Source organism: Toxotes jaculatrix, chromosome 24 (assembly GCF_017976425.1).
Source record: "Toxotes jaculatrix isolate fToxJac2 chromosome 24, fToxJac2.pri, whole genome shotgun sequence".
Classification (NCBI taxonomy): Eukaryota; Metazoa; Chordata; class Actinopteri; family Toxotidae; genus Toxotes; species Toxotes jaculatrix.
Window position 1 is genome coordinate 9,407,396 of NC_054417.1, and position 12,605 is coordinate 9,420,000.

The 12,605-nt window shown below is 41.7% G+C and overlaps 1 protein-coding gene across 3 annotated transcripts; it reads left to right on the forward strand.

Annotated features, from left to right (window-relative positions):
* The first annotated feature begins 347 nt into the window (after positions 1-347).
* enpp4 (ectonucleotide pyrophosphatase/phosphodiesterase 4) lies at positions 348-8,631 on the forward strand. Of its 3 annotated transcripts, XM_041032150.1 has the most exons (9): positions 348-456; positions 2,590-2,827; positions 2,967-3,260; positions 3,430-3,534; positions 4,235-4,433; positions 4,556-4,729; positions 4,963-5,232; positions 5,317-5,424; positions 7,836-8,631. In XM_041032150.1, exons 1-8 carry the CDS (start codon positions 422-424, stop codon positions 5,418-5,420), a joined length of 1,419 nt encoding a protein of 472 aa, XP_040888084.1. In that variant the 5' UTR covers positions 348-421; the 3' UTR covers positions 5,421-5,424; positions 7,836-8,631. The 3 variants fall into 3 exon arrangements, with proteins under 3 accessions (XP_040888084.1, XP_040888083.1, XP_040888085.1); XM_041032149.1 differs by lacking the exon at positions 7,836-8,631 and having other exon boundaries at positions 5,317-6,200; XM_041032151.1 differs by lacking the exon at positions 7,836-8,631 and having other exon boundaries at positions 356-456; positions 2,562-2,827; positions 5,317-6,200.
* The last annotated feature ends 3,974 nt before the right edge of the window (positions 8,632-12,605 follow it).

Here is a 12,605-nt window from a genome sequence, read left to right on the forward strand (position 1 = left end):
GGTCGCTCCCTGATCTAAACGCTGATTGGCTGCTTGAACTGTCAATTTAGCTAAGTCGCCAGGCGACGGTTACGTAAAGTGTGCCGTAACAAGGGCAGAGGTACACCGTTTTTACTTCAAAATTAAAGTATTATATTTTTAAAACTCCTAAATAGAACAACATTTAACTTGCTGTGCATATATTACCATTTGAATTGGTATATCTGTAGGAAACAAAACTAGTAAAAGCAAAAATATCCTCATTCTTAATGACGGTAACACGTACTTCAAAGAGGGATTTATTTTGAAATGCTTGACCGGAACTTTCTAAAAATAATCTTAGCTAGCTCGACAACATCTTACCACTTGTGTATTTTGAGGAAGTCCTTTAATGATGTTGCTGCGAAAATAGAGTAAAGGGAAAAGTTCTTCAACCTTCGTTATGTGGAGGACAGCTCCCTGTCTGCCCGGTAACAGGTAACGTCGTTAGACTGACCGTTAGTCTTATGTGAACGCTGTGACATTAGCAAGCTAACATAATGATATGTAGGTAGGTAAGCAGCTCTGTTGGTAGTGAAAATAAAAGCCATTCTTCGTGTTCGTTCCACATTACACTTTCTTTTTTTGACTTCTGCATTTTCTGCAAAAAATAATTTAATTATTAGTCAACATTTTTTTTGTTGTTAAAAACAGTGACTTCCTGTTTATGGTTATTTACTTGTTTTGTCCAGGTAGTTTTTCAGCTTAAGATCAGTTGCATCACCTTATTGCTGCAGGGACATACGTGTTTATTTTAACAGTCACATTGTGGTGACTCGCCTTCCTTTTGAGGGACAAAAAAAATGTCACCATAATGTCAATCATTACATTTAGAGAGTGTGGGTGAAGACTTGGTAAGGTAATTCATAATAGTAATTATAGTTTGGACAAGGGACAAGGGTAAGAGTCACAGTCACACAGAGATAAAAAGGAGGGACATTTTTTATAAAGAAGAGAAAATGTGTTGTAAAAATGAAAAAGAATTACTTTTGTGGCATGTATGTTTAACATGTGGACACGTTGAATTTAAGAAAACTGTAAATGTTTCAGGGAGATCTTGAGTAGAACAGAATGAGAGCATGTGGTCAGGAGGGTGTGTGTACAAACTTAAAAATTACTACTCATTGCACTCATTTGCACCACTTCAGCTGGCATTAGTAATTTGATTTTACTTCAGTAACTAATGAAAGGCTAATGAATGTAATGAAATCGAAGTAGAAAGAGGGGGAGAGGGATTCAGTGTCTCTCTGTATTCCAGTCATATCCAGGCTGTTTGTCGTCTATCCAATTTCTTTAGATTTGCTCCAATTTCATGCGTCTCTGAGATCACAGCTTGTGATCTTTGCTTTTTGGAGCTGCTTAACTCCCTCAATTCAGAAAGTAAATAAGAAAATTATATTTGACAGAAGTGAGCTGAACAGGAAGAGAGTGTTGGGTGAATTACATTACAGGCCAAACTGTGGGTGAATGTGTGTAAAATAAGACCTAGTCATATCTAGTCTGACTTTGGAGTTTCACTATTTGTCATTCGTTTCTTTTTCTTTTAAATATATATCTTACTTAGACTTCTCCTTCTTTCTGTGGCAGGTTATAAACAATAAGGACAGTGCAACATAATACAAAACAACTCTCACATCAGGCCCAATAACATCATTAAAGAACTAAACTATAAATGACAGTGTCAATATGTTGAGTTAACTTTGCTACCAGCTTTTATTTTCTCTTTGTACAGTAGCTCAGCATGTGTGTATGATGAGTTTGTCTTGTAATTTGATGCACATGGAAAAGGATGTTGATGTGAGACACAGGATGTGAACAGAAATAACTACAATGTGCGTTAGAGAGAGTGAATGAATTCATTTATCTGAAACTTAAAATCATTTATGCTCCTAAGACGTGCTTCTTCTACACACCATTTACAAAGTCATCACGGGCAACACAATAAAGCTAAAAACATACTGTCCATTGTGGGCTTTTAAAAAATTCAAATGCTGTTGTATAAGAAGAGTTACTGTTAGAAAGTAAATATGAAAGCCTTTACATTCACCACCCCGAACCCTCACTAGACACAGACCAGTTCCTCCACTCCTCACACCTACTCAATTATCACTTGGCTTAGTTTTTACCCTTGGCCACACAAAGCACACTATACACATACCTGCAGATAAAACCATCCCCCATAACAAAAAGTAAAGCTAGCAGACATCTGTTTTTTTTTTTGCCATAACAATCAGGAAGTGAAGCGGGCGTTCATGCGTTGTTAGTAGTAGATTGGTTTGGAATTTCCACGTTGTCTGTGCCTACAGCGTGAAGTAACCGCTATAAGTTTCACTTCCTACAAAGCAAAAGTGAAGCACCAAAAAACAAATTTGGCAGAAACAGAATCATTTTCTCTCTTTGTGTTTCTGCACGTGAGTATGATGCCAACAATCTTGATACAGTTTCTTTAGATTTGTTTTGTTTTTTTAATTGTGATTCAAATATTGCTGTGACTAGATACGACTACTTGTGAATGCAGAATGTATTTTCATGTCTAATTGCAGATAACAACTCTCTGTCACATCTCTTCAGGATGTTACTTAAAATAGTACTGGGCTTCCTGTGTGGTGTCACAGCTTTGGCTTCACAAAACGACACGGCTCAGCAGGGTCCTCTGCCGCTGCTGCTGGTGTCGTTCGACGGTTTCCGAGCCGACTACCTGAAGAGGTTCCCCATGCCGAACCTGAAGCTCCTGCACAGCCAGGGGGTCCTGGTGGAGCAGCTCACCAACGTCTTCATCACCAAGACTTTTCCCAACCACTACAGCCTGGTAACCCCACTGCTTGTGCTTTATGTGTCCAGCTGTTTATCGAGCAGCTGGAAGAAAGTGATCAGAAAGTAGAACAGTTGTGTAAACTGTCTTATTATAACTACATTTGAAGCAAAGAAATTGTTTTTTTTCTTTCCAGGTGACAGGGCTGTATACTGAGTCTCACGGCATGCTGGCCAATAACATGTACGACCCCATCAGCCACAAGCACTTCCACATCGGCAATAACACCGACCCAATGTGGTGGAGTGAGGCACAGCCCCTCTGGGTCACGGCTCTACGCTATGGCTACAAGACGGCGGCCATGATGTGGCCAGGCTCCGACGTGATCATCGGCAACCGCACAGCGACGCACTTCTTTCACTACAACCCCAGTGTGACGTTTCAACAACGCGTTGGGAACGTGACAAACTGGATGTTGGGAAATGAAACGGTAGAAAAGCTACACTTACTGCTTTGTTTTCTTTATTTACAGACATTTTCACTTCCTTCCCCACTTTGTTCTATCATCATTCTAAAACCTTGCTGCACACATTAACATCTGCCTGGATGGGGTTGTAGCTGGTGTCTGACATTCTGAACCACATGTCTCATTCCACCAGGAGCAGGGAGTGAAGTTTGCAGCTCTGTACTGGGAGGAACCGGACCGGTCAGGCCACATGTATGGCCCAGACAACGCCACTGCCATGGGCAAAGCTTTAAAAGAGGTGCAGTACTTTGGTTTGCCTCAGAGAAGCTCTGTGAAAGACACCTGACACCTGTTCTTGAAATTTCCTGCTTCAAAGAAAAGCCCCATGTTGGTCTGTGGTCAGTTTAACCAGTGGTTAGGTTTCTTTTCACCGGTGACCTAACTGGTAATGACACATGTTGTCATGGCTGTTTCTATGGTCACCTCCAGTTAAACAAACCCTGTGCAATGATTTACAACTGCTGTTAAGCTGTTGACCACAAATACATTGTGCAGTTTGAGCAGACGCCTGAGAGATTCTCTGTGGTCGTGACAGAACATTAATTGTAAAACTACTTTCCATTTTCCTGTGCCAGTACGCCAGGGTAGTGAGCCAGCAGTCATAACAGCGTGACCCTGGCTGGTTACTAATTACACGTCTGCTTTTCCAGCCACAGCACGTCACAGTGTTGAACAAAGTCTTCTACAGTAGATTCAAACCTTTTATTGTACAGTGAGTGCTTCATAAAACTGGCTCATAAAAAGGAAAAAGAGGTGAGAGGAGTCACACTGGTGCCAGTGTCGATCAGACAGGTCCATCACTTTGATCCACTCTGAAATATCTAACCACTATTAGATGGATTAACATGAAATTTGGCACAAACACTTCAGACAGAACGCCTGTTGTTTGAAATTAGCTTGACTGAAACAGTCATTAACAGCTGTTTCTGTGCGACCAGGTTGACGACAACATCGGCCTGCTGATGTCGGAGCTGAAGCGGACCGGCCTCTGGGGTCGCGTCAACATCCTGGTAACCAGTGACCACGGCATGGCTCAGTGCTCGGCCGAGCGCCTCATACGGCTGGACGACTGCCTCCACCCCGACAACTACACACTGGTGGACCTCACACCTGTCGCCGCCCTCATCCCGCTTAAAGGTAACCAGGGTTACGTCAGCTGGCACGAGATAAAAGAGCAGGCACAAAAACACAACCGTACAAAAACACGAATGGGTGAGTTATTCACAGAAATGTCTGTTGCCGTGCGTGTGCCTGTGCAGATCCTGAGGCCGTCTTCGCCCTGCTGAAAAAGTGCCACCCTCACATGACAGCGTATCTGAAGAGAGCCATCCCCGATAGGCTGCACTACCGGAACAACGAGCGCATCCAGCCAATCATACTGATTGCTGACGAAGGCTGGACCATAGTGCGACGAGGGAACAAGCTGCCAAGATGTAGGTCTCTTCAGCTAATGTTTGAGGAGTAACAGGTGTGTCTACTGGGATTTTTAGTGGGATATTTGATATCAGGATGTCTTTGGTCCAGGTACTTTGCAAGCAGATAGGTACACAAACACATTAAAACTTGTGAACACAAGTACAACGCACAAATATTCTCCTTCTCCTAATGTGCGTTCAGAGACACTGCGCCGCCACCCACCAGTTCTCTGTCTTCCTCCCTCCCTCAGTGGGTGATCACGGCTACGATAACGCCCTACCCAGCATGCACCCCTTCCTGGCAGCAGTGGGGCCCAGCTTCCGTCGAGGTTACCGAATCAGCAGTTTACAGAGCGTGGACATTTACCCTCTCATGTGCCACTTGCTGTCAGTGCCCCCACAGCCCAACAACGGCACCCTGAACCATTCTCGGTGCCTGCTGGCTGCCGAGACCTGCTGGGACGTTCCCCTGGTGATCGGCCTGGTCGTGGGCGTCTTACTGGTTCTCACTACAATCACTGGTAAGTCCAGATGACTGCAGAAGTATATTAATAGTTGAATCATCAACCAGTGAATAATCAAACTAAGAGGCCTTGTCCCTTCAGTTCTTTTCAGATTCCTGAGCCATCGCCGCCACCTGTCGGGCCCCCGGCCTTTCCAAAGACTGCAGATTGAGGACGACGACGACGACGACCCCCTGTTGCAGTAAACCGGTCAGAACCAGTCGTCACACAAAAAAATCTGTGTCACCTGTACTTGACATGTTGCACTTTACCCACTGAGGCCACATCGTGAGCATTCACACTGGCACGTGTGTGTTTATGTGTGAATGCACATATGCAGTAAATAGACCTGCTGTTTAAAAAGCCTTCAGGTCCACTGACACCTGCTGTGGACTTGTACACTGGTGTAAAAACAGCAGTAGCATATGGTGAATACTATAGTTGACACTCCATAATGTTACTGATAGGGAAAAAATCCTTTTACAGGAAACTTGAACATGTGACAAGAAACCAGGATTGTTTTGTTGTGCAATGGATCTAATTTTGAGGAAATTTCAATTTTTTTTTTTTAAGCATTGAAAATATCTTATATGGGGTTTTTTTGTGTGTGTTGTAGTGTAACTTCTTTGTCAGCAGGGGGAGCCAGTAGGTCATTTACACTGGGTCTTGTATATGGAGGAGAGATTTACAAAATGATGTCTATATTTTCAGTCGGAATACTTTTGATTGTCGGTTGCTGTTTTGGATTATTTGTTACGTTGAGTGTGAAGTTATCTCTGTCAGGCTTTAATCCTCCTCGCATGCTTAAAACGTTTTTTCTGTCAAACGATAGTTTAAAATGAACAGTGGCTATAAATCCAGCAGTAAGGTGACACTGTGTTTTAAAGAGGGTGATTTCTATGCAAATTGTCCTGTAAGTGCAGGTGTGTCACTTATCAGTTAGGCTCTTACAGTATGTATATGATTTATACCAAAGAGACACTCACCATCTGAAACAGGGACTCCTACAGAAGGGTGTGGATCATAAAATTAAGGTAATATAATAGTTATTAATAGCATCAGGTGGGATAGTAACACACTGGATCACGATGACTTAAGAGATCAAATTCATTAACTTGAAATAATCAGTTTTCATATTTATGTGTCTCACACACATAGACACACACACACTGTAGTTTATTTTGATTCAGTCCCACACACACACACACACACACACACACACCATCCTGCTGCTAAACACTCACCAGATGTGGATCAGAGTACTCCCCCTCCAACGCACACAGCGTTTACTCCTGTTTGAGTAGTATTGGCTAAAAACCACAGTCCCCAGCTGTTTAAAAATAAACCATATATTTCTGAGCTGTTGTTAAGACGTATGTCTTCAGTAGGAACCAGTGGACTTGGGCCTGAGAGCCATAGAGAGGGGAGACATGCCAGTGATTGATGGACTAATGCACTGTTGGTTTTGGTCTTTACATCAGATATACTATAGAATATCGCATGCTTCTCCAACTATATATGTAGTGGTATGTATACACTGTTCATGCATCTGTTCATGTCTGTGTGTGTAAGTCTACGGACAAAAAAGGAAAAGTTCCACATCCAAACTCTTCCCATGTTCTGATCTTAGTCCTGTGAGTAGCTTTGTTTTCAGCATCAGTATGTAAAATGACTCTTGTGTTGCCTTGATGTAATCACCACAAACAAATGAGACCATAGTCAACATGACGGACTCACTCTAATTGTCATTGTTGGTGTCTGTCAGAATTTGAAACCGTATTTGCCATAAACACGGTTGCTTCAGGTCAAATCAGTCATTTCTGTGATTCAGATTTTGAATCTGTGCCCTCTAACTGTTCTGTATAAAACAGTGCAGCTTTGTGCCATAAAGCAAAGACAGAAATGATGGAGAATGCACTATAGAGGCTGCCAGTCTCATAACGATTTATGGTTATCGTATTTATCTTAAAGTTACTGTTTTCCTGTTTTGAAAAGTGTAAAAAAAAGAAAAAAAATCCTTTCTGTACTATGCAATTTCCTGTCTGGCCTGTAGAGACATTTCCACGAGATTTTCAAAATGAATGAATCTGTTTGAGAATCGGACTTTTTCTGTTGTTATTCAAAGGAGCGTGAAAATCCATCAAATGGAAAGGAAGAGCGACACACATTTGGAAAAATTAATTTATATTCCTTTATATTTTTTTTCTCCATCGCAGTCACAACATTACAATGTAATAAAATGGTAAATATATAAAATCAAACTCAATACTGACGCATATACATTTCTGTATCATGTTCAAAACCATATGAACTGCACATATTCATTTATATGTTTTTTTTTTTTTTCAAATTTTTAAAATCTGTCATAATTTCTATGTAGTCATCTGTATTATTGTAAATCTTTGTCTCTTCACAGATAAATAGACTTTATTTTTCAGGAGGTATTGTAACAAAAATAACATATTTCCTAACGCTGGCCACCTAGAGCCACTGAAAATATCATTCAACTCTTCCCCAGAATGCATTTACACTATCGTAGACACAGAATAAATGGACAAACCGGAGATAACAGAACGTGTCTTCCTGTTTCTCTCCCGTTTTTTGTTTTTTTTCTTGGTCAGAAACATTCGGTGTGAATTTGGGAATTCATCCAAAGACCGGAACATTCCTGAATGGTGTTTTTATGACGCAGGAGCGGCTTGAACATGGTCGATGACGACAGCCATCACTTCTACAGCGAGGTCAGGAGATGTTAGCCAGACAGCCACTACTCTCACCAAGCACACAAACTGCAGGGCAGCTGGTGTTGTTCCTCTGTTTTCTTCCTTCAGTTTGAAATATGAGCTCATGTGTTGAAGCGTATATTCAGCAAGTAGCTTCACGCAGCGAGAATGACCATTTTATCAGGACACCAGTATCAAACCATGCAGAGAGCTCTGGTTTAATGTGGCCAGGTTTTGGTAGCTCTGTCTGGAGTGAGTGGAATTGAATCTGTGCTGCTCACAGCCTGGTGAGGAACACAGATAGACATTTTGTGAAATGCACTTGTTCACTGTCTTGCCAAAAAGTTGGAAAAGAAAATGAATACGAGCCTCGCGTCTCGCAGGCTCAGTGTGGAGCAGCCAGGAGACGGTTAGCCATGCAGGAAGCTGAAGGAAACAGCTAGCCCGGGCTCTTCGATTTCCGTATGGATTTCACTAATGAGATATAAAATGTTAATTTGAGAATTTTAGAGATGCTGGTAGGCAGTTATTTTTAAACTTTGGTCAGAGCCAGACTAACTGTTGCCCCCTGTTTCCAGTCTTTAGTCTGAGCTCATATTTTTGGGGATTTTGCCAGTAGAGTTACTGTCCTGACTTTTGGAGATGGTCTTTCTTTGCAGTTCAGTTAAAAACAATGTTTAATGTTTTGCAGGAATGTGAGAGACGTGTTATGTAAATCCATTATTCATCTATTTGTACTACTTTTTTTTTTTTTTCATAAAAGTAGAACCAAAGGTTGATTATGGCTGTCTGGCAGATCACCTCCAAAAACTTCATCCTTGCCTACAGATCTAATATCAGTGTGCTTATACTCAAGACAACACGATGGCACAGACTCCTACGAAAACACAGTTTCCAGTCAAGCCGTATTTTTCTTCTCTCTTCTTACATTCTGGCTATTTATAAAGAACATTTACTATCAGTACATTTGAAAGAGCCATCTAAGCGAACTCATCGAACATAGATCCAACCGAGGAGGATTACCAGAAAAAGGTATTTACAATCAAAATGCCAACCACAGAAAATAAAAGCTACTTTTGCACATCGAAATCTCTAGAACTACTTTTTTTTTTTCCCAAGCTGAAGAACATAGTAGAAAAGCATGACCTCAACAAAATAAAAGTTCATGGTTGATCTTATAGGTACATCCACGTTAAGGTTTAATTTGACCCTGCTCTGTGCTTATAGTATCCAAACCTGAGTCCAACCACTGAAATCCTTCCAGACCGTTTCCTGTGATAGGATTTGGGCATTTCTGCCAAAACAACCAAACCACTTCCGTTCCTCAGGGAAAGGATTTCAATTGTAGTTGAACTCAGATCTGGTTGGAACTGGTCTGAGATCAGAAACAGCTTAGCGTCTGGCCTCGAGTTCTGCAAAACCACGATGAGTGATGATACTTTCATAGCTCTGGACCAAGCAAGTAAAACTTTGGCTAAAAAAAGCATATGAAGCATTACTGACACATACGGTAGCTTGCACTCGCACGTACACACAGACACACACATCACACATGCTCACACACAGACACACACCCACACACAAACACACTCACAGCTTAACCACAGGCCTCATATGCTTTGCAGACCCTGATAGTGGAACATTTATGTGTTTTACAAAAGAAAAATAACTTTCTGGTTCTGATTTTCATCTTCAGATGCACATTCCCCAGTCGGGAGGCTGCATCGTCACGGTTCTTCCCAAGGTAAAGGTGTATTACACTGTTTTCTCCACCCCCGACTAATGTTTACCCATCAACGCACCAACTTGATAGAGAAAAATGTAAATTAAGAGCATAAAAGTTATCACAAATTATCACAAACAAATGCAAAGAGTTTCAAGAAATGTAAACAAATGGTACATCACGTTTGCATTGTTTGCACGTTAACACTTCATGGTTTCTGCTCTCCTCACCTCTTCATTGTAAACTAACAAAAAAAAGGCTTAAAATAAGTATTGAAACAAGTAATACATGAGTACAGTGATGTGGTATTTTTTTTGTAAAGGTTATCCAAGCCCAGAACCTTTCTGTCTGCAGCCTTGCATAGCTGTGGATCTGTAGCCATACAATGACACTGACTGGATTTTAGTTTCCTACAGAGCGGGCCTGGCTAAGGCTCTGGTTTTTTTTTTTTTGGGTGAAGGAAGGAGCTTTTCATTCGTAGCGTGCAGACTCAGCTGTAGACCGAGTGTGGATCCATGGATTGTTTTCATTACTGGATCATAAGAAGGGAAACCTGAATCAAAAACAAATGGAGATGATACCTGCAGTTTGATTATGAGGCTGCAGTGGAGTCTGAACGCCACAGGATGAATGCTCATAAAGACAGAACTGTAATTTTTGGTTGTGTCAGACCTGATTTAGCTGTGTTAAACCTGATCTCTGATTGGCTGGAGCTCTGGGTGCAAAGGGGGCTGTGGTTTGGGTTAAAAAGGTCAGAGGTCAGCGCTGGGGAAAAGCTAGTGGGACAGCTGCTCTGGAGACTCGACATAAATCTCCCACAAGTACACGTGAAGCTGTGCAGTAACCCTCGGTTTTTCTCGGAGCAGGCGTGCCCCCTCACATCTAGAACAGAACATTCATGCAAGAAATTCACGAGCACGATCTGTGAAACTAACAGGAAACGCCTGACTGTGTTCTCTAAATGGCACATATTCGGTTTTTAGGACAACGTGCTAACATAGTATGCTGTTCTCCTTTGACTTCTGTGCTCTGACACACTGAACCCATGCTTAATGTACAGTGCATGTCCAGATTAGAGTGTACCAAAAAAGAAGCCCCACCTTCCTAATGTTCATCTTTTTGCACATAACCATGACTCAGATATCTTTTAAAAGAAAAAAAAAAAAAATCCTCCTCCACTTCTGTCGAGCGGTTAAGGCATTGTAGCTTTTTGTGTGTGTCGCTAAGTTTCACAGAGACAGAAGGTGTTGCTGTTTTTATGTACACTCTCTACATGAGGAGTCAGATTGATTGAATGACACTATTGAATCAATCTGAACGTGAAACACTCAGGTTTTCTAAACATATTTGGCTAAAGTCTTCATACCACTGTAACCACAACTGTACAAAAACCATCCAGCTTTACTCAATAGCACCATATGAATATTGTTCCCAAATTATAAAGGGGTAAGGGATTATTGGACATTAGTGTGTGTGTGTGTGTTTGGTGTTGGAGCGGTGAGGTAGGGATATATCCCATGTTGTTACACTACTTTTCACTGTGTGTCAGCATGTGTGTACTAAGCATATCTCCCTGCTCTGGAGGAAAACCCTGTGTGTGTGTGTGTGTGTGTGTGTGTGTGTGTGTTGTGAGCATGTACACTAAGCACATCTCCCTGCGTCGGAGACTTGCATAGCTTCTGCAGGACAGGAAGAGCAGTTGTCCGTTTGGACGGAGCCTTTGGCACAGCCTTGGCTGATAACTGAAGGCAGTACTCAAGTTGCACCATAGAATTCAAAGAGACAATCTGCCCTTATTGCACCATAAGTACATGTGTGTTTCATATTTGCACCATATGAAGTGGGATTAGCAGCCAATTGACTCTGTAGCTTGAGTGTGTAGTTGCACCATATGAACACCGATGCTGCTGCTGCTTCTGTTGCGCGCTCGCACCTACTGAACCTACTTTGCCAGTTTGCAGCAAATGAAGTGATCTGTCTTTTTTTTTTTTTTTTTTTGTTTTTTAATCGACTAGCACCACGGAAAAGTAATGCAAGCTCGCTCCTGTTCACATTATTAGAACTTAAAGGGATACGTCAACATTTTTTTGGTGTCTCCTTTTTTTTTTTTTTCACTTGACACACTGATGAAAAATGATACGACCTCAGCTAATGATTACTTTTATTATCAGTTTGTATTTTTTTGTTCGATTAATTGTTTGTCTATGACGTTGGTTCCCAAACAGTTGAACTTTCGCTGTCACTTGTTGAATAATCTGATCTCAGCAGGGAGCTGCACATAGAAACTGCTTTATCTTAAGTCACCAGCCAAAACATCTGGGAACCACTGGAACAGAACAAGTCTCCAGAGAACATTATGAAGGTGAGATCTTAAAACTGTATATTTTGTCTTATCAATAATTCAAAATCAGCTGGTCCTAATTCTTCAGATGCTGAAAATTGCACATTTTTTGCTGGAACTATAATTTAATGACTCAAAATTGTGGCTGATTCCATCAGTTGACTAATCACGTTATTATTTCAGCTCTGGAAAACCTGGCCCTCGCTAACAGAGAGACCTGTCTGCAGTGTGATCCATCTGGACAAGAAAGAAAAAAAAAACACAGGAGACTCCAATAATATGTTAAAGTAACCCTTTCAATGCTGTTTAAACACTCTTAAATTCTTTCTCTTTCACCTGCTCCATCCTCTTGGACAGCAGCAATAAGAAGAAGCATGTGTGTTTGTGTTCGTCTTTACTAACCGCACCTTCTGAAATGGCTCATGGCCGGGTTTCACCTGCTCTACCGCAGACATGGGACTGGAGGAAAGGTGCGGCGCGTTGGACGGCAAAGAGAAACCCTTTCACCTCCCTCCAAACCCTTTGCTTTCGCTCGCCACGGCGGGGTGTTAAGGCGGCCTCATTACGGCGTGAGATTTTCAGGAGCAACGTTCCTGTCGACGGG